We start from the raw sequence: 24,736 nt of genomic DNA, 5'->3' as shown, positions 1-24,736 counted from the left end.
TGATGGTCCACCTAAAATATGTTTAAATATTATTTCCTATTCCCTCTCTGAGTATCATTAATTTAAAATATATTGCAGTTACATTTTTGCCTTATGTATATTAGAAGATCGTCTGCATGATAAAGACTAATTATAGTGTGATGGAATGGAGTCTTTCATTTACAAAATCTATACAACATGATAATAAATAAATAAAGCTGAGAAACATGAGAAATAAAAACAAAGGGAGATTTTCAGAGCACAATATCACTCATTCCCACAACTTCCCTCACCCTTGACTGTAAAAGCACTTGAGATGCACTTTTACACACATCCATATGCAGGACTATTGTTTGAGCATTTAAAAGGTGGGGTACTAATCTCTCAAAAAAACATAGTATTTCTTTATTTAAAAGATTTAGAATCTGTTCACTTCATGGTTCAAGGTGGGTACAATGTAACATACATAAAATCAAGACAACACAAACATTTGTAGCTATATTTATCTATCTATAAATAAATCAAACCAAATCATATTTGGTTTGATTTATTTATAGATAGATTCATAATTATAGCTAGATTCATAATTATAGCTATATTTATCTATCTATAAGTAAATCAAACCAAATCAAACCTTTTCTGATGGAACGAAGTTGTAAAACTAGAAGTCATGATATGAAACTCTAATGAGGAAGTCTCAGGAACAATGTTAGGAAATATTTTTTCACAGAAAAAGAGTAGTGGATATATCGAAGACAAGAACAATAATGGAACTCAAAAGGGGGTGGGACAAACAAACCGAGGATCTTTGTTGGATAGAGAATAGAAGGGAAGAAACCATAACATCTGTTACACTTACTATTAACATTTCAGCATGGAAGTACCTGCACGAACCAACAGTTACTACCTTTAACAGAGGGCATGGGGTAACTTGCATAGAGGTGCTGTTACTATTCTTAACAGAAGGCATAGGGGTAACCTGCACAAAGCGACAGTTGCTACCCTAATCAACTTGCTGGGCAGACTGGATGGACTATTTTGGTCTTTATCTGCTGTCATTAACTATGTTAGTATATTTCTGTGAAGATTGGACAATACCAATGAAGTCTGGGGTTTATACAAGGTGGACTAGAACCCCAATACAAACCCTAAATTTCAAATTCTATAAACATACACTGTAACCACAGAAACTTCCTCAACAACAGATGCAGAGAATGACTACAATGTTTCTCCTTATAACTAATATAAAAAAGATAAACCTGGTGTCATCTCAATAAAAGCAATGCATGTTCCCTCCACTAGCAGGCATTTTGTGAAGTAAGACATAAAGTGCAAAAAAGTGATGGAAAATCTTATAGTATATCAAATCTGCCATCCCATTACAGTACTAATTCCCCAAATTCAAAAAGTAACAACCTTACCTATGAAAAAGCACTACTGCAAATATTATTCTAGGCTGTAGAACATAAGTACACCCTTTGATGGGAAACAGAATTAGCCAATAGCCAGGCTACTACTACAGATCCTAACATATAACCTGCACACTATGAAAATCCCTCACCACAGTCAAAATTACGGAAAATATCAGCCTGGGTACTATTGAAAACTGGCCCATAGGGTATTAAATTATCCCCTCCTCTCTAGTTCCTGCTCTCCCCTCCCCACCTGCAGCCTCTTTCTTCCATCACGCAATCCTCCAATCCTTGCTCTCCTCCTCCCTGCTCAATCCCTGCTCATTCCTCCCTTCACCCGAGCCTTGAGTTCATATTCTCCCTTCCCTACTCCACCTGGAGCCTCTTTCATTCAATTCCCCAGTCCCTGTTTGCACCCACCAAAGCTCAAGTTGCCTTTTGTCACTCAGATCTTATATTCTGACTCTTCCCTTCCTGAACTCCTCTCTACTCTTACCCCCTAGTCAGTCCCTGGCTTGGGGACTCCTATAACTATCCCAGTCATTTTTTTTATCTGCAGCTGGTTTTGCCACTGCCTTTTCAGATTAAAATTAGCACTATCTAAATAAGCTTGGGTCCAGATCTCACTCAGATCTCTCCAGATGTCTTGGAATCTTCTGTCTCCTCTGAAAATGCCTTGGTCAGCACTAGTAAACTGACTGCTTTTAATAAAATCTCAATGGCTGCTTTAATTCTTATTATGAAGTAAATGTCATATTCTACCTCATCTTTTCTAGATCTACTTCCTTTTTCTTTGGTGGAAATCATTAATTCAAATCTAGATCAAATTCTTCCAGGCCCTTGAAAGTTGCCAGAGTATATCAGATTTTGAAAAAGCACTCCCTTGACCCTCAACTGTATGAAAACTACAGACTGGTCTCAACTTCTTTTCAGTAATTTTAGATAAAAAAAGGTTGTGTTATCTCAGTTGACATCCTTTTTAGAAAACACTTTGGGCCAGATTTTCTAACCTATGCGTGGGCGTAGATTTGTGCACACAACTCGTCGCGCACAAATACACGCCCGATTTTATAACATGCGCGCGCAGCAGCCTCGGAGGGAACTTTCCTTTCGCCGCCCCCCCCCCCCCCCCCGCACCTTCCCCTCCCTTCCCCTATCTAACTCGCCCCCCAGCCCTACCTAAATCCCCCCTACCTTTATTATTTAAGTTGTGCCTGCCTCCAGGCAGGCGTAGGTTGCACTTGCCAGCCAAATACCGGTGCTCGATTCCCCAGCCTAGCAGGCCTTCGGAGGCCTCTGGCCACGCCTCCGCCCCACCCCGCCCCTTTTTTCAAGCCACGGGACATACGCGCATCCCGGGGCTTGCGTGCGTCGCCAAGCCTATGCAGGAGCGGGTTTTCGGGGTTACGCGCGTAACCCTTTGAAAATCCGCCCTTTTGGTTTTTAGTAGGGTCATACATTATTGTATTTATTAGTTTTCTTTTATTGTTATGTCTTATATTTTTATTGTACATTGCTTTGATTTATATAAGAAAAGTGATTTATCAAATGCAATTAACTAACCCTGAATTCACTCTCTCCCCCACCCCTCCCCCATTCCCAAGTTCCTACTCCATGTTCTCCCTACCCATGGCTCCTCTGACTCTCAACTCTTCTCCCCACTCAAACCCTAGTCCCACTCAATCCCAAAGCCCCCATCCCTTCCAGGGCCTCTCTCCTGCCCCCTCCCTGCCAGCAAGATAGTAGCACAGAGAGCCTGAAGCCTCTGAACTATTCCCCCCCTTTTATACCAGCTCCTCCTAGCTTTCCCCTCCAACAATGATCCCCCTCTCATCATCGCCCACTAATGATCTCCAGTCAGATTAGTGTGAGCCAGTGGCTCATATATACTTGTCGTTGTTCAATTAAATTTCCAGCCAGCAGGAATATGGAGCCAGCAAGGGAACAATCTGGAGCTCAACTAAGTCCTACATTTAATTTTAGGCTATAGCCTGCCTCTTCTGGCTTTGAGACTTAACATTAGAACATAAGAATTGCCATAATGGGTCAGACCAAGGGTCCATCAAGCTCAGAATCCTGTTTCCAGCAGTGGCCAATCCACGAATGTCGATATATAAAAGCTAATAATAATAATAATAAATTCACAAGTACTTGGCAACTACCCAAACATTAAATAAATCTCAAGCTACTATTGCTTATTAATTAATAGCAGGTTATGGATTTTTCCTCTAGGAAGTTATCCAAACCTTTTTTAAACCCAGTTACACTAACTGCTGGTACTCTCCATTTCTGTCCTTCACCCCAACAAGATGAAGAGGGTAGAGAGAAATATCATTGCAGCCTAGAGACTGTCCTCTCCCTGACCTCCTTCATGAGCTGACATGATTACAGCCAGCGGCCAGGTTTTTGTAATTTCACCCTTCTGCCATTTGCTTTCATTCCTCCCTCATACTTCAGTTTACAGATCACTCGTTTGATCTGCATCAGAAGGGTGAAGTTACAAGTTCCTGGCTGCCAGCTCCAAAATCCTTATGGGACAGGGTCAGGTAAGAGCTCTTCTGGTTCATGGCCCATGTGATTATGGTCATAATTGGGCTATCATCATCATCAGCTTCTGTTCTTCAGACCCACGGGGCAGGGAAAGCAGCAGGAAATTTTCAGCATTGAAAGAGAAAGGCTCTTCTTTGACCCAGCCGCATTGGTTGGGTTACTGGTACCCCCTAGTGTCAGTCTGGCCATGGCACCCTTCAGGTAGTGGCCACATTAGTCATAGGCTAGCTTACACATCTGTGAAAATCTTCAGGAGAAAGGGGCTTTAATGAATGGGTTCTCTAGGCATATTTCAGTGACATCTTCCTGCAAGCCAAGGGGCACAATTATATCGGATTCCAAATGGTGTTATATCACTTGATCAAGAACTGCCACTGTAATAGTTAATATTTGGAGGAGGTAAAATTAGGAAATTTGAGAAGCTTCTGCCCAGCTGAAATCAACGAGGTTGATATTAAGAGAGTTTGGCCTACTTTTGGAGTTGACTGGACAAAATTCATGATTTGAATATTTTCCCCTAGTCCTTGGTTAAATTTTGTCTTGGTAATTTATTTCCCATACACAATTTACCCAGGTAAAAGGAAGTGGTGCTAAGAATGTTACTGGGAAATGGTTTCACTTTGGCCAGGCAGCATTGGTATTCAGCACTGCCCAGACAAAGTTAGCCAGGTATGATGGGTTGGTCGAATCCCATTCCTAACGTTATCCAGATATCTTTATCTAGGTGGAACACTTACCTGGGTAAGTTCTGCTAAATATTCATCTCATGTTATCCAAGTAACTTTACCCAGATAACTTTCCTACTTATCAGCTTATGCAGTATGGATCTCGGGGTGGCTGAACTTGAAGCTTAGACATGAGAAGTTAAAATTGCTAGGCTATAATAAAAGAAAAGAGAAGCAATGACAAAACCGATGTTTCTCTGACAGAAACATTTAAGTGTGGATTTTCAAAAGGCTTAACTGGTTAAAATTATGAGTTAGCCATTTAAATCTCATTGGCTAAAAATGCCCCCTCCCAGCCTCTAGCTAAATGTGCAAGGCACATACATTTAGCTAGTTGAAAAGGGGTGGAGCTAGACACAGATTGCAGATAAATGGAGGACCTTGCCACTTCAGTGATGTGAGGTTCCATTGTGAGGTTTTGGTCAAGTTGAACCCCAAAGGCTTCATACTGACTCCTTAGGATGTAAGGGGGTACCTGCTAGTGAGGGAAGTGATTATAGGGGATGACCTTTGTGGCTGAGCCAGAGAAGTTCAGATTTTGAGGGGATTTAGTCTGGGTTTCTGTTTACTAAAAGCCATTGGGCTACTGCTGTAAGACAGTTATTGAGACTGGTAATGGATGAAGTTTGGTCAGATCTCATTTTGTTGCAGAGTTGGATGTCTCCTGTAAATAGGTGGCATTTGATGTTAAAGGACTAGATGAGGTCGCAGATCAGATGCATGTAGTTGTTGAACAGATTTGGGGAGAGGACTGAGCCCTGAGGCACTCCACAGGTGAGCTCTCTGGGGTAGGATGATTTATTGGTCCATGTAACTGATTGTGTTCTGTTGGAAAGAAATGATTCAAATCACTTTAGGTCAGTGACAGTATCCTTTAAGTATTGTATCAGAAGTTGGTGATCACCAGTATCAAAAGTAACTGAGAGATAAAATAGGACAAGGAGGGAGTTGTTCAAAGCAAGTCTTTGAAAATTGACCTGTTATTGCTTTATACCCATTGACATTTTTGTTGTCCCTTTTAACTGAAGATAACTCTTAGCTAAGTAGTCTCATATATGTGCTTCTATTGAGACTACTTGATACTAGAGAAGGTGAAATTACTTACCTGCAATGTTTGTTCTTGCAACCCACCTTTCCTCTCTGTTGGGAAATTGTTTTTATATTTCAACCTTTATTTATTTATTTTATTTATTTATTTAACAGTTTTTTATACCGACCTTCATAGTAGATAACCATATCGGATCGGTTTACATTTTAACAAAGAGAAAAAACTAAGGTAACAATTCAGGTTAATGATAGATAACAATGGAGAAGGAATAAGTCAAAGTTACAATCAACAAGGAATGGAAATAACTTGGAGGCTTAAAGACAAGCTGGAAGGAAGATAAAGGCAGGTAGAATAAATATAACGTGATACGAATAAATTAACGGGTTAGAGCATATGCTTTAACCTGGAGGTGCCAGTGTCCATTGTTCGGGAGGAAGTGTATCCAAAGACCTTGTAAGAAGTGTGGCTCCAACTAGTGATTATCCGGTGGACCTGGGAAGGCTTGGTGAAAGAGCCACGTCTTTAGTCTTTTTCTGAAGGTTAATAGGCAGGGTTCCAATCTGAGATTTGCTGGGATGTTATTCCAGATAGATGGGCCTGCTATTGAAAAAGCTCTGTCTTTGGTCGTAGCGAGGCGTGTGGCTTTAGTCGGGGGAAATTTCAGAGTGCCTTTGTGGATATCTCTCGTTGGTCTGTTAGAGGAGTGGAGTTTGAAAGGGATTTCCAGGTCGAGTTGGAGTTGCTGATGAATGGTTTTATGTATTAGGGTAATAGATTTGTACAGGATTCTGAAATTTACTGGTAACCAATGTAGATTTCTGAGGATGGGTGAGATGTGTTCACCGCGGCTGGTGTTGGTCAGTAGTCTCGCTGCCGCATTTTGTAACATCTGCAGTGGTTTGATGGTGGATTTGGGGAGGCCTAGAAAGAGGGCACTGCAGTAATCTTTGCTAACTGCTAATATGAGTAGTAGTTGTGCAGGCCCCTTACTGTACGTAATTCATTTTCATCTGAAAAGTTGTAGACATTCCTTCTCTGACGAAGGCAGGTTTGACATATCATCCATATGTTTGACTTCATGCAATTGCTGATATCAGAGGACAAACATGACAAGCAACAGAGAAAATGAAATTATTTACCGGTAAGATATTCATAAATAGATTGAGATCAATATTTAGTGATATGGCAAATGGCAAATTATCTGGGAAAGTTATATACATAGGGGTAGATTTTTAAAAAAAGCGCGATCGCGTACTTTTGTTTGCGCAGCAGGCGCAGCAGGCGCAAACAAAAGTATGCTGGATTTTATAAGATACGCGCATAGCCGCGCGTATCCCCTAAAATCCTGGATCGGCGCGCGCAAGGCTGCCGATTTTGGGCAGCCTGCGCGCGCCGAGCCGCGCAGCCTGCCTCCGTTCCCTCCCTTCCCCTACCTAACCAAAACCCGGCCCTATCTAAACCCCCGCCCCCCCTTACCTTTGTTCCTAGATTTACGCTGCGAGAAGCAGACGTAAATCTATGCGCGCCAGCGGATCGCTGGCGCGCTGTCCTCTGACCTGGGGGCTGGTCCGGAGGCCTGGACCACGCCCCTGTGCTGTTTTTCATTAATGAGCTGGCCTTGTTATATTTGATTTTAAAATAAAAATCATAATATATCTAATAGTTTTTTTATTTACCTTTTTTTTGTCATCTTGTGAATTTTATAATGAAAAAAGGTGATCTAAATGAGTGGCCCCTGGTGATTCTTCTTTTGTGAATTTAAGAAATTCACAGGATTTGACCTTATATATATTGGTATGATTACTTGTTTATAAGCAAGTGTTTTATGCACTACTACACCTGGGTGTGAAGTCCAGCACTTCAGTTCATTATTTTTGAAATGTTGTCATCTTTCTGATCCTGAACAGGTGTTACCATTGTGCAGCTTTAAAAGAACTAAAAAAACATATGTTGCGGAAACAGACCTGCTCTCCAGAAGCATTAATGTGTTTGCCCATATGCTCGATAACTGAGAAGCTTTTTCTAAATGCAGTCACTCTGTCTTTGTAAATGCTTACCTTTTTTTCTTTTAATGGAACTCTAGTGTCTGAAATACTGTTGCTTGGGGATTTTTTGACAAATCAGAAATACTTTATATATTGTAAAAGGCACAAAAGTTACCACAATCCCAGACAAAATATAAATTAATTAAAAAATAGTGCTTAAGATTGTCATTGAGTTTTTATATTTGAATCACCAACAAATCTTCAACATATAAAAAGGTGAGAAAAAAACCATAATAATAAAAACAAAAAATGACATGAAAAAAACAGAAGAGAATAACAGGTATGTTTATACCCTCCTCCTCAATTTGAAGGGTAAAAAATACACTAATATAATCATGGTATAACAAAAAAAACCCACTTTTAATTATCAAAGAATGTCAACAGAAGTCAAACTCTCTATCAAAAAGTAATACTTAATTTTGGCTTCACTTGTCCCAGATGCTCCAGGTATCCATGGTCAGTTTTCTTAACAGAGAATATGGCTGCTAGAAAAATGTTTGTTTTATGTTTTTTGTACACTGTAAAACTGTTCCAAAGGTGCTATATAAATTTTAGAACTTCAAAACTATTGAAAAAGATGGTATGAATCCCAAGGCCCTGGACACGGACCATGTTTCATCCCTTTAGGGCTGCCTCAAGGAGACTAATCCGAGATATGCAAACAAATATGTAAATGTATCTTCACCATAAGGAGGATACATTTTTGAGGAAAAATGAAAACAACTTTAACGAATATTTGTGCGAAGAAGAAGAAACTTTAGTGCATTCTAGTATAATTTTTCACTTCATTATTAAAACTCCACTTGAATTAGTAAATATAACTTCTTGTCATAATCAAAATAAAACTTACACATAGGTGGGAGAAAAACTGTTGAGATTACTTACCTGATAATCTCCTTTTCCTTAGTGTATGCAGATGGACTCAGAACAAGTGGGTATAGTGTGCTTGTGCTAGCAGTTGGAGACGGATCTGACGTCAGCACGGGTACATATACCCCCGCAGGAAGTGAAGCAACTCAGTAATCTTCCTTGCAAAAGCTGTTATGGATATATGTGTACTGACTGATCTATGAATTAGTGAAACGGGATTCCCCTGACCGATTGATAGTAGCTGGAGACCGCCAGCGTTCCCAACCGGAAGGCGTCGACACCTGGTAGAGTGGACGCTCTCGTGTAAGAAATGACATGCCTTACCTTGAATTGGTGAAACCCATGTATACTGGCAGCCGGGCGGGATGGTGAGTCCATCTGCATACACTAAGGAAAAGGAGATTATCAGGTAAGTAATCTCAACATTTCCTAGCGTGTAGCAGATGGACTCAGAACAAGTGGAATGTACAAAAGCTACTCCCGAACCGGGCGGGGGGCTGCCTGAGGACCGTGTAGGACTGCCCTCGCAAAAGCTGTGTCCTCCCTGACCTGGACATCCAGACGGTAAAATCTGGAAAAGGTATGGAGGGAGGACCATGTCGCCGCCTTACATATCTCTGCAGGCGACAGCATCCTAGATTCTGCCCAAGAGGCCGCCTGCGCTCTGGTGGAATGAGCCTTGACCTGTAGAGGTGGTGACTTCCCGACCTCTACGTAGGCCGCTCTGATAACTTCTTTGATCCAGCGGGCGATGGTGGGCCAAGAGGCCGCTTCCCCTTGCTTCTTCCCGCTGTGAAGGACGAACAGATGGTCCGTCTTTCGTACTGCTTCTGTCATTTCCAGGTATCTGGGCAGCAATCTGCCGATGTCGAGATGGCGTAGCAAACGCCCTTCTTCTGATTTTTTCAAACCTGCTGTGGTTGGCAAGGATATGGTTTGGTTGAGGTGAAATCATGAGACGACTTTAGGTAAGAAGGAGGGAACTGTGCGAAGATGGATAGCCTCAGGAGTGAGTCTGAGAAAAGTAGAAAGTAGTATTGGAAAACACGCTCAGCGAGCGTGCAGGCGCTCCAAACTGCTTTGGAGACGGAAAATTACTGAGTTGCTTCACTTCCTGTGGGGGTATATGTACCCGTGCTGACGTCAGATCCGTCTCCAACTGCTAGCACGAGCACACTATACCCACTTGTTCTGAGTCCATCTGCTACACGCTAGGAAATTATAGACTTTTCACTGCAAGCGACTTCCTTTACTGTAGGTTCAAACAGAACTGAGAGAGTGTCTGTGATGCCAATATTTGAACAGATCAGCTTAAATTCAGGTGATTCTTATTTCACCAGTGACAGAGGAACATGCACACTGATTATCACACCTCAGGCGAACTGTAGTTGAGCATGAATGGAAAGAGCACATGATTACACTTAGGCAATCAGCTTCATCCATTTCAGCGGCTCTCACTATTAGATCCGTTATACTAGCGTTCAACATCAGTTCAAAATCCATTCAGAAATGTTTAAACATACAGCACATATCACATGAACACTTGCCACTCTTCTTGTTCAAATCCATCAGGTTTACAGTCTACCAATGAAAGATCCACCAGGGTTTTATTATTTATTCTAGTTTGATAACCCACCTTTCTCAATAGTATCAAAGCAGCTTTCAACTAAAATATAAACAAGTATAAATATTAACAGAGTAAATCCCCCAGTTCCTCCTAAAACATATTCAAACTACAATTACAATACCCTAAATACTCATTTCCCCAGTTCTGCTCACTCATCTAGTCAATAGCTCCAAGCACATCAGTAATCTCCTATCAAAAGACTGAAGCAATTGCTGATTTCCTGAATTTTCTAATTTCCTGAATTTTAAATAGTTACTCATTCTGCTGATCTTCATAATAGTCTCAGAGAGATATCACCCCTTTACCCCCTGATCAAATGAACCTGCTCAATAACAAAGAAATAAAGATTTTCCACTGAGTGTAACAGATGCAACCAGTGTTCTCCTAAAGGATCTTCCGTCCTGGCATTACGGCTACAATTCAGTGATGCGGGTTCTAATTTTCCAATCTGCCTTGCTAATGTAAATCAAATTACAAGGACACAAAACTACATAAATGATCTGAGATGAATGACAATTAAAAGTTCCTTTCAAGAAATATTTTAAAGGTAAATGAAGGTCTTCAATACATTGTATGTCACACTCAGAGCAATTTCCACATTTTAAAGGGTCAAGGCTATTAATCTACTCAAGAGAGTGCAAATTACATTTTTAAAAAGAAGAGACCAAAAATTTCCTAAAGTTCCTATCCTGTTGAAAACCAAAATGAGGAGTTAAAAATTTTTCAAAAGATGTCAGTATTTCAAAATTATATATTCCTCATGAGATGGAGAATCTTGTAGAAAAAGGAAGGACATATACCAAAGAGGTAGCAATATTTTAAATGCGGTATTAAAAGATGTTCTTGGTGTACATACAGTGCCTTCTTAAAAATTCGCCGAATCACTTTAGGAGGATAGACTTTCTGTAAAGAATGTGTGGACATAGCTACACATTTCCCTATGGTGGCACATAAAGGGCCGGATTTTAAAAGGGTTATTTTAAAAAGGTCCGGCGACGCACGTAAAGTCCCAGGGCTTGCATAAAGGGCGGGGCGTGGGCAGGCTCCCGGCACAGCGGCCATATTTGCCGCTGTGCCAGGGATCACGTGCCGGCAGTTGTCCGGCACATGCAACTTACTTCAGCCCCAGGGCTGAAGTCAGTTTAGTAATAAAAGAGAGAAAAAAAAAGGTAGGGGGGAAAGGGCGGGGGAGGTAGGGGAAGGGAAGGGAAGGTGGGGTGGGGGGTAGGGAAGTTCCCGGGGGAAGGCAGCATGGCTCGGTGCGGGCTTGGCATGCGCAAGGTGCACAATTGTGCATCCCCTTGCACGCGCCGCCCCCCGATTTCATAACATGCGCACGCCTGTGTTATAAAATCAGGCATACATGTGCGCTCCTTTTAAAATTTACCCCAAATGTTTTAGATGGGGAAATTAACCAACAGGAATATTATTCTTCAAACGTCTCAGATGATGACTGGGTAGGTTATTTTGATCTGTAATTTTCCTAACAATAGAAGTTTGAATCCCCTCAGGTGAACACAAAATATAAATGTCCAGGAAAGATATTTCTTGTAAATTGGTTTGGGAAGAAAATTGTGACTTCATATCCTGATGATTCAATCAGAACAAAAGCAACTGAAATTTCTCATATATATCAGTCCAAATAAAAAATGTATCAGAAATGCACTGTAGCCATATTTTTACTGAAACCAATATGGAGACACAAACATGTCTTTCCTGAAAACGAGCCAAAAACAGGAAGACTATAAATGGTGCCATAGTTACATCCATGTTTGTATCTTTAAAACAAATCATTGAAATCAAAATAATTCACAGTTAGAGCAATTCTGGTAAGATCACATAAAAAATATTTTATCTTCAGACAAATTCAGTACACAAAGATTAGTATGCACTACCTTAACTGCCTTGGGATATAATGAGGTACATATCCAAGGTCAGAAACATCCAACCAAATTCAGAATCTTTAAATTCTGAAAGAACTTTGACCAAGACAGAAGAGCCCAAACATATAAAGGGGAACATGGGCTGGTAAAGGCGAAGCTCCAGTTGGGCCTCTGCCTTGTCTCAGTCCGCCTGCCGATGGTGGGGTCCTGCAAGGTAGTAACAACTCCACCTTGGTCCAAGGGTCCACGTTCATAACAGAATGTTTGAACTGGGAGTTCTCTGTTTTGTGTGTCTCAGATTCAAAAGAAATTGGATGAAGGGGGTCAGAAGTTATTAGGGGGAGACCAAATGGAAACACTTAAAGAGGGGACAAACACTCAGGCACAGTGATGAGACATATTGGAACTAGGCTGAAAATGTAGAATTTCATTGTTTCCTACCTATTTTAACTCTGCTAGAAGTATGTCCCGAGGATTAGTGTCTTAAATAAATACATTTTCCCCTAGAATTTACAACTACTTGGTGCAACAGCAATTGAAGATCGCCTTCAAGATGGTGTCCCAGAAACTATAGCAACATTAATGAAAGCAGAAATCAAAATATGGGTCCTGACAGGGGACAAACAGGAAACTGCCATTAACATAGGTAACACACTTTCTTTATTGCATGACATTTAGAATGCTAAAATTTGAAATGTCTTAGAATAATATATCTTATCAATATGTACTATGACATGTCCCTGAGTAACACGAGTCATTTTCACAAGCATCAAAATATCATGATATGCAGATATCTGATGTTCACAAGGACAAGTAAAGAAGTAACTCACACATTGTAAAATACTGAGATGTTACATAATTCTAATGTTAGATGTGATAATGTAAGTCGTGACTGGGGATAGAGATTTCTATGGAGGAGAGGTAAATTTGAAGAGGAGGACGTTTCAGTAGGAGGAGGAATCTATTTTGAAGTGCCTGAAAAAGTGGAATATAAAACAAGTAAATGAAATAAAAAACCAAGCTGCCAAAGAATTCACTGAAAATTATTCTCCCCTCAGCAACTAAAAGAATAATCTCATTTTGCAGTTCTTGATGGCCCTCAGTGACATTCTAGCGCAGATAACTGTAGTATGACAAATCATGATCCTTGCCCCAACACTTATAACAGGTCTTGGAATGGTCAGTTATGGGACCTTGTTTACTAAGCATTCTCTCCAGAGAGACAGAATGGGAGAAAACATTTAGAGGTCCATATTCAAAAGCATTTAGCTGGTTAACTCAGATGTTAATGAGCTAAATGAATATTTAGACACTTATTCAGCTAAATTCTAGCTGGCTAATAAGATAACCAGCTAGAATTTGCCTGGCTAAGTTAGGGACGTTCCAGGGGTGTAACTGGGAGAAGTTGAATTAGCCATTTAGTGCTATATGGCGTTTTCGCATGCAAAAAATGCTCACATGGTTTTAACTACACCTTTTTCATTAGTGTAAAGCTGTGTGATAGGGCTTTATTGCATGTTGGGATGTTAATTTTAAGCTCCTGGAGAGCCAGCCTAGCTATGAGAGAGGGAGAGACAGAGAAAGCACCTAGCCATAATGCCCTCACACTAGATAGGTATTTATATCTCTATAGGAGGCCCATCTAGTAACTCGAGGTGAGGTTTAGGTATTAGTATAGGGGGTTAGGGACCACTTTGACATTCAAAGTGAGATGTATGAACAGAACAATGCTCTCTTGTGAAGATTTGATGACCTTCGGAGTGAGGAAACTCACCCAAAGATGAGATTTGTGCAATGTTCTCTCAACCTAGCTTGATGTTACCAGGTAGAGTCTCTCTCTCTCTCTCTCTCTCTTTCAGTGGCTCTGATAGCTAGGCTGGCTCTCCAGGAGCTTACAACTACTAAACATTATAACGTGGTTGTATGTAGGAAATACAACAATTCTGGCACTTATCGCAAAGTGCCAAAAAGTTATCGCAATTTGCGCTAAGATAGCGCTTCGCATAGGTATTAGCGCAAGTTGTGATAAAATTCCTATTACCATAAAACACATCCCTTTTCCTATCGCATGCGATATTTAATGCATTTTGATAAATCCAGGCCTCAGTTAGTTAGCTAACTGTAAGGTAGCCAGCCTTATTCAATAGTGCAGTTTCACTATTGACTACACCTCCAAATTTAGCCAGATAAGTTTATCCAGCTAACTTTGCTAGCCGGACTGTGTGTGTATATTGACCTCTTAGTAAATAGGTGTTGCGTTCCCGACCGCCTCCCCCATGTTTGGGGTCGGGTCCGCTTACCTTCATCTCGGTCCGCAGAGGACCGCGCCGGGCCTCCGGTCCAGTAGGCCGCCAGGCCGCTGTCTTGCCACGTGGAGAACGCCGTCCAGGCCGCCAGAAGCTCCGCCCCTCTCATTTGCCTCGCGCATGCGAGGAAGGCCCTTATGTGCGCCCAGTACCCAGAAGTTCGGGACGGCCCCTTCTGCTGACGTCACGCCCCGGACCGCATTTAACCGGCGTTCAGTCTCCTACTAAACGCCTTGCAACGAGGTTCTCTGAATACTAGTTGCCTTCCGTTCCTGTACCTGCTTCAGTGACGTTCTCGTTTGACTTCCTGGTTCTCGACCCTGGTTTGCTTCAGTACGCTGCCTACCTGTCTGCCGCCTGCCTTGACTCTGGTTTGCTTCAGTACACTGCCTGCCTGTCTACTGCCTGCCTCGACTCCGGTCTGCTTCAGTACACTGCCTGCCTGTCTGCCGCCTGCCTCGACCCTGGTCTGCTTCAGTACACTGCCTGCCTGTCTGCCGCCTGCTCCAGTACTCTGCCTGCTTGTTCACTGCCTGCCTCGATCCCGGTTTGCTTCAGCACTTCGCCTGCCTGCTGCCGGCCCAGACCCCGCCTTGCTACAGAACTCTGTCCATTCGACGGTCTGCCCTGACCTTTGCCCACGGAGCGTTGGCCCAGCCTCGGATCGCTTCTGGACTCTGTTCCTCTTTCTCCACCTTGACCCGATCCGGGGCCTGCTCTCTTCTGGTTACCTGACTGACCCCCTCTGATCAGCCTCTGGTCTTCCCCTGCACAGCCTAAGCCCCAAGGGCCTGGGTCCCTACGGGCTCCTCCCGGGGGGATTCTGGGTCCCGAGTGAAGTCCTACCAGGCATCTGACTCCGCCTCCCGGTCTGCCATACTCTCATCCCTGGCAGCCCGGCCCAAGGGTCCACTATCTGACTACCACAGTCCTTGAACTATAACAATAGGCCTCATGGACATCTTTTGCCTTATTATGGGCACTTCTTGAAGCCCTGGTCTTTTCTATCATTGTCATAAAAATTGACTGTACAAAATCAAAAGCTGAAATGTGTCCCTTGGTTAAGACTACAGAAGAGATTAAAAAAAAAAAAAAAAAAAAAGGACCACAATCAAAGAACCTGTCAGAAGTTGCAGGGAAAATGTGCCTGCTGACAAGGACATTTTTAAAATTTAAAACAAAAAAATAAACCTTGAAAATTGCAAGAAGGCTTAACTAGTGGAAAGAAAAAACAAAACCTAACCAAGGTTCACTGACTAGAAAAGAGAGTACATCCATTCATTGTCCCCCTATTCTTACAGCCATGTGAAGGAGATTAGTGCCAATGGTTCCTATCCTTTGATGGCCACTCAATGCCTTTTCTTATTGACTCTCTGATCAGGTACATGAGCTTGGCATGAGCTGGAGATATACACACTAACATAGTAATGACAGCAGAAAAGTACCAAATGCTGGTACTTCAGCCCCAAATGCTGGTACTTCAGCCCCAGTCTGCCCAGCAAGCTTCTTATGGTAGTAACTATCACTCCATGCAGGTTACCTCCATGTTACTGTTAAGGGTAGTAACTGCCACGCCATGCAGTTATCATCAAGCATTATGATAACCCATAAAAATGTACTGCTAGCAACATTTTATTGGGTGACAAGCCTTCTTGAAAATTCAGACAGTGCTGCTTGATGTGCTTTGCTTATGGACTTGGACATAGAAGCAGTCCTATGCTTTTTCCCTTATGTCTGCCTGTCAGTACCCCAGAGCATAAAAGTCAGGGCCTGATAGAAATCTGTCTCAGTCTCTGGTTCTGCCTTTAGGTCTTCTCGCTGAAGGAGTCGTTGCTTCCCTTGCCAGTGCAGCTCTGTGATCCTTATGCTTCAATGATCTATGGTCCTTGAATAAATATCTTAGGAAAGAAAGGGAGATTGTGTTCTCTGGATTTAAAGGAAGCACATACTCAGACAGAGATACATCCAACTCTCACAGTACCACATACTACATTCTGTTCTGGCTTCCGTACAGTAGGGGGCGGATTTTCAGAGCCCTGCTCGTGTAAATCCGCCCAAAACTGGGCGGATTTACGCGAGCAGGGCCCTGCGCGCCGGGAAGCCTATTTTACATAGGCCTCCCGGCGCGCGCAGAGCCCCGGGACTCGCGTAAGTCCCGGGGTTCTCCGAGGGGGGCGTGTCGGGGGGCGGGCCCAGTCGTCGCGGCGTTTCGGGGGCGTGTCGGCAGCGTTTTGGGGGCGGGGGCTGGGGCGTGGCTACGGCCCGGGGCGGTCCGGGGGCGTGGCCGCGCCCTCCGTACCCGCCCCCAGGTTGCGGCCCGGCAAAGGTTGCGGCCCGGCAAAGGTTGCGGCCCGACAAAGGTAAGGGGGGGGTTTAGACAGGGCCGGGCGGGTGGGTTAGGTAGGGGAAGGGAGGGGAAGGTGAGGGGAGGGCAAAGGAAAGTTCCCTCCGAGGCCGCTCCGATTTCGGAGCGGCCTTGGAGGGAACGGGGGTAGGCTGCACGGCTCGGCGCGCGCCGGCTATACAAAATCCATAGCCTTGCGCGCGCCGATCCAGGTTTTTAGCAGATACGCGCGGCTCCGCGCGTATCTACTAAAATCCAGCGTACTTTTGTTTGTGCCTGGAGCGCAAACAAAAGTAGGCTATTTGCGCGCCTTTTAAAATCCGCCCCTAGGTGTTTAAGAAATATCTAGCAGCTATTGTGACATTTTTATCTAAACTCAGGATTCATATGTTTCTCTACTTGATCGATTAGCTGGTCAAGGGCTAGAGGTAGAGGTAGAGGTGGAAAAATCCATATGAAACACCTTCTGAGTGATAGAGGTTTACTAATTGGTGTGATAGCAAGGTCATAGCTCCTTTTTCATGTACCACACAAAAACTGCTTGATCACTTTCAACATAACTTCTAAGCTGAGCTGAAAACAAATTCTATCAGGGTACACCTATGTGAAATTGACACATACCTTCATTATATAGAAATGAGACCAATTTCTGTATGTGACCCTTCCTCTAGGGTATGTACTGATTCCCTAAGCCTAAGGAGGGGCAACACTATAGAAGAAAATAAAACAATAATTAACAATTATATATATATATATATAAGTCCATTTTTAAATAAGTATGCAGTTACAGATATTCTTTGTAAAGTTAGAGCCTGCGACTCAAAGCTAAGGAAGCAGGACACAATGGGGGCGTGGAAGGCAAGGTAGGCAGGGCTAGGTGGGGGCCAGGGGAGAGTCGGGGGGTGGAGGGGGTTTGGGGGCGGGTAGAAAAGGGAGCCAGCCTTTACACTGCCCCACATTGAGGGTATTTCATTCTGGGAGGTGTCCTTTTCTTCAGCAAACTGGTTGAGCTTCCCCATGGTCGTGGCAAACGTGCACTAAAGCTCTCCCAGTGGCTTACCCAGGATACTTATGTCAGGGGTCTCCTTAAAACGGTCCTACCTCAGTCTCCAGATTCTCACCAATCACCCAGCCCTGTATCCTGGTCCCTTGGGTGAAATCCGGATGGACTCTTCATGATCTTACTGGACTTTTAAATGTCCTGAAAAGGTGACAACTTGGATTGAAAAGTCTATGGTACAGAAGCCTGCTAGTCCAGCCCGGCTTCCAGTGAGGAGGGGTGACTCAAAAAGCCTCCTCACAAAATAAAAGAAAAAAAGCTTCCTAATTAAAAATCTTCCCAGTCTGGCGTTCTGCTCTCACAGGTGCTTGCCACATTCATGGGGTGAATGGGCTCACTGGTCTTCAGCCCCTGTCCTCTGACTCTAGCCAGCAGAATGACCTTTCTCAAAGGGCATGGTTTAAACACAGTCCCTTAAAAAAAATAGGATTCTTCTAGCCTTCAGCCGTCTCACACAGCCATGCCTGTCACAGGTACTTGCCACATTCAGGGAGTGAATGGGCTCACAGGTCTTCAATCCTGGAATGGGAGTCCTGGGGGGGGGGGGGGGGGGAGGGGAGTTCCAGCAAAAAGAGCTCCTTACTGTAACCTAACTCTGAGACTCTCTGGCAGGATGTGCACAGAGGAGACTCAGCTCAAAAAGCAAAAACCTGAGTCAGGGAGGGAAAAAAACATACATCTTTACTGCTTGCTATCTGCACTGAACTGAAACGATCCACCCCTTAATTTACAAAATACCCGGGTTATAAAGCAAAGAGCAACCAATCCTCACTGTTTTAACTGGGAGGAGGGTGAGGGTGAGGGGGATGGATAGCTCAAGAGGTGTTAAGTCTACTTGAATGGAATTAAGGGCTTTTAGTGGCAGACCAAGGGGTCCTGCTACATACATATATAGCAAACAAAAACCACACTGTCACCCTCCTAATCACAGGGTGTACATAAAAGCAAGTTTGCTTACCGTAAATGGTGTTTTCCATAGATAGCAGAGTGAATGAGCCATGCTGATGGGGTATGATGGCCTCTGGCAGCACGGCTCAAAACCTTCTCCTATAGCAGAGCTTTGCGGATGTTCCCGCGCGATTACCTCAGTCGTCATCTATGTTAGTCTTCAGTTGGTATGAAAGATTACGGACTACGTTCACCAAATAAATTAGGTGGGCGGGTTCGCATGGCTCATTGATTCTGCTATCTATGGAAAACACTGTATATGGTAAGCAAACTTGCTTTTTTCCATCGATAAGTGAGTGAAAGAGCCATGCTGATTGGGGAGTCCCAAGTTGAGAGTTGCTGCTTTCCACAAGGAAGACTCGTGCAGAGTATCCAATCAGTGCCCTTGTTACTACGATATGCAACTCGACCACCTAAGGCTCTGATTATTTTCTACTGTGGTTAACACTGCTCTTCTCACTGAACTGGTCTAGACAATAATGAGATGTAAATGTATGAATTGAGGACCACATTGTAGCCCTACAGATGTCCACTATAAGTATGTCCTTTAGATGCACCAGAGAGGTTGCTGTCGCTCTTATCTGGTGTGCTTTTACTTACCCAGGTAGAGGCATGGAAGTTGTGGCATGGCCAAGACGGATACAGTTCATCAACCAATTTGCTAAGGTCCTTTTGGAAACTGCCACGCCCATTTTATTGGGGTTAAAGGAGATGAATAACTGTTGGGATTTCCTGTGGCCCTGTGTTCATTTCTTATAGTATGCAAGGGCCCACTTACAATCCAATCTATGTAGTCTTTTCCCTCTCATTTTTATGGGGTTTCAGGAAGTATGTCAGGAGGGAAATGGATTCATTCAAATGAAAGGCTGATATCATCTTTGGCATAAATTTTGGGTATGGACATAGTAATACCTTAACTGCAAAAGCCGGTGTGTCAACTTGGGTATATTGTCTTCAGGTGATAGTGGCTATGAAACACGAAAAAGGAAAACTATCTCCCCTGATATATTGTCAAGAAATGTAGAAAAACCATATAGGTGTATTAACTTATATGATGATCTTTATATATGACATCATCATATGTGTGCTATAGAAAAGCACAGGATATTATCTCTGCCGTGATGTATAATCATAGGTCATAATTTTTTGCAATATTTTGAAAAATGTCTGTGCAACCAATGTGATCAAATGAAATGTGCTTCGTAGAGAACTTAGTATATACTTCACAATCAATTGTTTTCATATCAAGTAATTTTTTCTCATATCAATTATCTTGCTTTTGAATAAAAGGACATATAGTACTTAACTGGCAGAATGTAGTTGAATCTGAAACAGGGAGAATTTACTCCATTTATGAATACTGATGCCCGACACGGTCCGTGTTTCGGTGATCCTTCTTCATGGGGCAAAGATGAATTCTTAAAATATAAAGCATAAATTGTAAAAAATAACACCATTTTGCAGTAGTAAAAATAAGTGAGAAAAGGGAACAACATACCACAATGTATCACAAATCTGCCTATGCTGGTGAAAGTCCATTTCCGGTTACGTTTGCCGGAGCCGGTGCGCAGGTAGGTGCCTTTTAAGTCCGCCCCCATCAACTGTCAATCATTAAGGAATCAAGGGTAATTTGAAAGAACAACAATGGATTTTTAGACTAAACAGTGTCCACCCATTGGGTCTAAATCTTGCTATCGATTGGTATTCCATCATATAAACTGTTTAGGGGCATACCCTTGATTCCTTAATGATTGACAGCTGATGACCTCTCTCCTTCCTTGCCGCCAGTGGGGCTTAACCCAGCAGCAGGACTTAACTTTGGCGGCGAGGAAGGAGAGAGGCTGCAGGCAACCGGTGGCTGAAGGAGAGAGGCCACCGGCAAAGCTCAACTTGCTGGCGGCCTCTCTCCTTCTTCAGCCACCAATGGGTTGAACTCTGCTGGTGGGCTCACGGCCTTTCCTGGTGCCGCCAGCCCACCGCCCCATGCAAATGTACGGTATGCACACCTGGTTGCACTGGGCCTGTCAGTACCACATTAATGTCCCATGGAATTGGAGGTTTTTGTACCGGTGGACGAATGTGCAGGAGGCCCTTCATGAAGTGAGACACTAACGGGTGAGTCGAAATGGCATGCCCATCTAATAAATGGGGATAAGCAGCTATTGCACTTAGATGTACTTTCACCGATGAAGTCTGTAGACTTGTCTGGGACAAAATGACAGAGGTAGTTAAGTAGGAGTTTCAGAAAGCAATCGAACGGGTCAACAGATTGCGTGTTACACCAACGGACATAATGGAACCACTTGAAGGAATAATTGCGGCAATTGGACACTTTCCTCGAAGACAGAAAAACTTCATGAAGAGTGGACAGAAAATGCAATGATTCTAAGACTTGGCACTCAATCTCCAAGCTGCGAGATGGAGTGATGAGAGTAGGGGTCTCTGCATCAGGAGGGTAAGTTGGCAACTCAGTGCCCTCGGAAGTTGCATCGACAGCTGAACAAAATATGCGTACCATGGTTGCCTCGGTCAAGCTAAAGCTATAAGGATCATCTCCACTTGGTCCTAGATACACTTCTGTACCATTCAAGTTAATGGGATTGGCGGGAATGCGTGGAGTAGACTGGTTGAGCAGGGAAGGAGAGAGCAAAACCTCTCCAATTTTGTGTTGTATTGAGTCGCAAAAAGGTCTATGCAGGGTTTGCCCCAATCGATGAAGATACTGTTGGCTATGGATTGGTCCAGGGACCACTCATGTGGATGAAACACTCTGATGAGTTTATCTGCTTGCACGTTTGCTATTCCGGGCAGATATGTAGCCTGCAATGAGGTGGCTCGTTCTGTTGCCAATTCCCTTATCAGAGTCGCTTCCATGCATAGGCTCAATGAACTGGATCCGCCTTGCTAGTTTTGTCTCGAATCTTCATCCTCAACCCATCTGAGTTTCATTTCGGATCTTCATCCTCAACCCATCTGAGTTTCATTTCGGATCTTCATCCTCAATCCATCTGAGTTTCGTCTCATATCTTCATCCTCAACCCATCTGAGTTTCGTCTCAGATCTCCACCCTCACATCTTGAACTCTAATGTAATTGAATCGATGTCAGCTTTGCTGCTTCACCTCCATTGTGGTCCACGACCACCCTGGCTGGGATGTGTAGAGCACATGGCGTCACAGTCCTCCTTTCAAGTTTATCTCAATGTCTGAGTCTTCGTCTACTCCAATGTCTGAGTCTTCGCCTGTCTTGAGTCATCGTCTGAATTCTCATCCTGTGTCTTGTCCTCGTCTGCCTTGTCCTCTTCCAAACTGCTGCTTCCCACCGCTCCCTAGCGGCAGTCCGAAAGGGCTTGGAACGGTCGGAGGACCATTCAGAGACCACCATTGTGTTGGTGGTCTCAAGGAAGCTCGCAGGTTCGGTCGAGGCTCAGGGTAAGGACGTTTCACCGCAAGGGCACACATTCCATCCCACGCTGGAGAGCGCCCCCTGGTGCTCTCGTCCATCGCAGCACAACAAGACCCTTTGGACTTTCTTATTAAGACTTTTTTATAGCCAATTTTAAAGCAGGGGGCCATACTATGGAGGTGCGTGTGATGAGGAAATGTCATTTTGGCTCCCCCGCCCCCTCCCCCCAAATTCTTCTGTCTAGAGACATCACTGATTTTCTGTGGTCTTAAGCATTAGTATAGGAATGATTGGGGGGGGGGGGGGGGGGGGTGCTGGAGAGGCATGGTGATGTTTCTGGTTTTCCATTGTTGCTCTGCAAACAGAGTTCGGCTTGTAGTGTCCAGTTCATTTTTTGTCAGCACACTTTCTGTTTATACTTCATGATCTCTTTGTTTGCATTTGGATAAGGTCTGGCTATGTTCTGCATGTGTGATCAAGATGAGGTATTTATTCTGCTAGCATGTAGTTCAGTTTATTTACTTTCTAGACAGCTTTTAGATCCCTACACCAGAAAAGAAGCTTGTCTTGGTCTGTTTTCTTTATAGGAGGTGTATTGCTGTCTAGGGCCTGGTTTAATATGTGCAGTGTTGCTTTTTCATAGGTAGGGTTGTTACTGTTTGAGTGCTGGCAGTTAGTCCTCTTTTGGTATGGGAATTTACTATATTGTAATGGTAATTGTTTCCTCTTAAATTTCTGAGGGCTAAGCCCACACCCAATGGATATTACAATAGGCCTAATACCATATGGACTCCAAGTTGCATGTTAGCCTTTCCTCATAGGGGAATTATTCTATCCACATTATCATTTTGGTTGACCTTCTCTATACCCATTTGTCTTTCATGTGTAAACCGAGTTGATTTGATTTGTATCAAGAAAGTCGGTATATAAAAGCCTTAAATAAATAAAATATACCTTTTTTTAAATTCTGTTATGCCTTTTTTGAGATGTGGTGTCCAGAACTGCATACAGTACTCAAGGTGTGGTTGCAACATGGAGCAATAGAGGCATTATAATATTCTCTGATTTATTCTCCATTCCTTTCTAGCATTCTATTTGATTTTTTTGGCTGCTGCTGCAGAGTGAGAAGAGGATTTCTACATATTATCCACACTGATGCCTAGATCCTTTTCCTGGATGGTGACTCTCCAAGTGGAACCTTGCATTGTGTAGCTATAATTTGGGTTGTTTTTCCCTACATGCATCACTGTTGCATTCGTGTCTGTTCTCGCCCTCGTTCCACCCTCTCTACCTTTGTGGCGACTCCCTTCGGGTCTGACGGACAGATGCTGCCATGGGTTCTCCTCGCCTCTTCGCCACGGAATCCCCGGGCTGGCTTGACGCTGCGGATCTGCCATGTTCCTGATGACGTAAGGGCTCACGCTCCAGACTTTGTACCAGCAAAGGTGCGAACCTCGGGGGCGTCCCCCCGTAGTGATGTCATCTGCTTCCAACTTAAAAGGTCTTTGCTTGCAACTATGAATCAAGTTAGCAAGGGGAATTCTTTCTCCACTGCTCTGCCTCTACAAACTTACTTAGGGGTACCCGCTCCTCGGAGGCCCCGCTTTCTCTCTTCTTGATTTCAGATTGCTAAGACGGGATCTGGTACTTGCTCCTCGAGGGCCTACGTCCCTGAATGCTCAGAAGACTCCTTACTGCCTGGAAGCGATCGCAGACGTGAACACTGTGAGTTCTATTACAGATAGGAACCGGTACTCGCTCCACGAGGGCCCATGTTCCTAATCTCTGAAGACTCCCTTCTGTCTAAGACCTTATCGCAGGTACGGAGATCGTGAGTTATTATTGCATATTGCAGATAGGAACCAGTACTCGCTCCACGAGGGCCCATGTTCCTAAAACCCTTTACAGACTCTCTTCTATCTCAGAAACTATCGCATACCTATATCTTATGAATTACTATTACAGATTGCATATAGGAACCGGTACTCACTCCACGAGGGCCTATGTTCCTAAATCCCTCCAAGACTCACTTCTATTCCAGAAGCCATCTCATACACAGCTATTGTGAGTTCTTATTTCAGACTGCCTATTGGAACCAGTACTCGCCTATGGCTTCTGTTCCTGAATATACTGAAGACTCTCTGTTGCATAAGAGGCCATTACAGATATCTACAATTGTGAGTGTGTCATCTACTACTGGTTATGTATCCAGCATACCCTGCCTACTCACTACCTATAGTCTCTCTCTACAGTTCAGCAACCCAGAGATTGCAATTCCAGTATCTGAGGGACTTCAGCCCTGCTGGGCACATCAGCTCACTACTGCCACCTCTGGTGGTTCAACTTCCAGTCTAATAAAGAACTATCTGTGTTTGTCTCAGTACTCCAGCCTAGCTGATGGTCCCTCTCAGGATCTCCTCCTGGGGGTGCTGTCATCTGCCATTGGCCCAAGGATTCTCCATTTCTACTAAGTGTTTATTCCTTAAACTATTAGAGCGGTATCATACCGACCCCCACTCTGTGGGAGCCATCCCA

At 43.5% G+C, this 24,736-nt stretch overlaps 1 protein-coding gene across 1 annotated transcript in view; it reads left to right on the top strand.

Annotated features, from left to right (window-relative positions):
• The window catches only part of ATP8A2 (ATPase phospholipid transporting 8A2), a 1,219,142-nt gene that overhangs the window by 398,298 nt on the left and 796,108 nt on the right, over window positions 1-24,736 (top strand). The window contains exon 23 of the mRNA XM_029602569.1: window positions 12,647-12,785. Coding sequence (XP_029458429.1) covers window positions 12,647-12,785 — 139 coding nt within the window. The remainder of the gene's footprint in view (window positions 1-12,646; window positions 12,786-24,736) is intronic.

The sequence above is a fragment of the Rhinatrema bivittatum genome, chromosome 5 (genome assembly GCF_901001135.1).
Source record: "Rhinatrema bivittatum chromosome 5, aRhiBiv1.1, whole genome shotgun sequence".
Lineage (NCBI taxonomy): Eukaryota > Metazoa > Chordata > Amphibia > Gymnophiona > Rhinatrematidae > Rhinatrema > Rhinatrema bivittatum.
The sequence above is the reverse complement of the archived record's forward strand: the minus strand, read 5'-3'. Positions and strand labels throughout refer to the sequence as shown.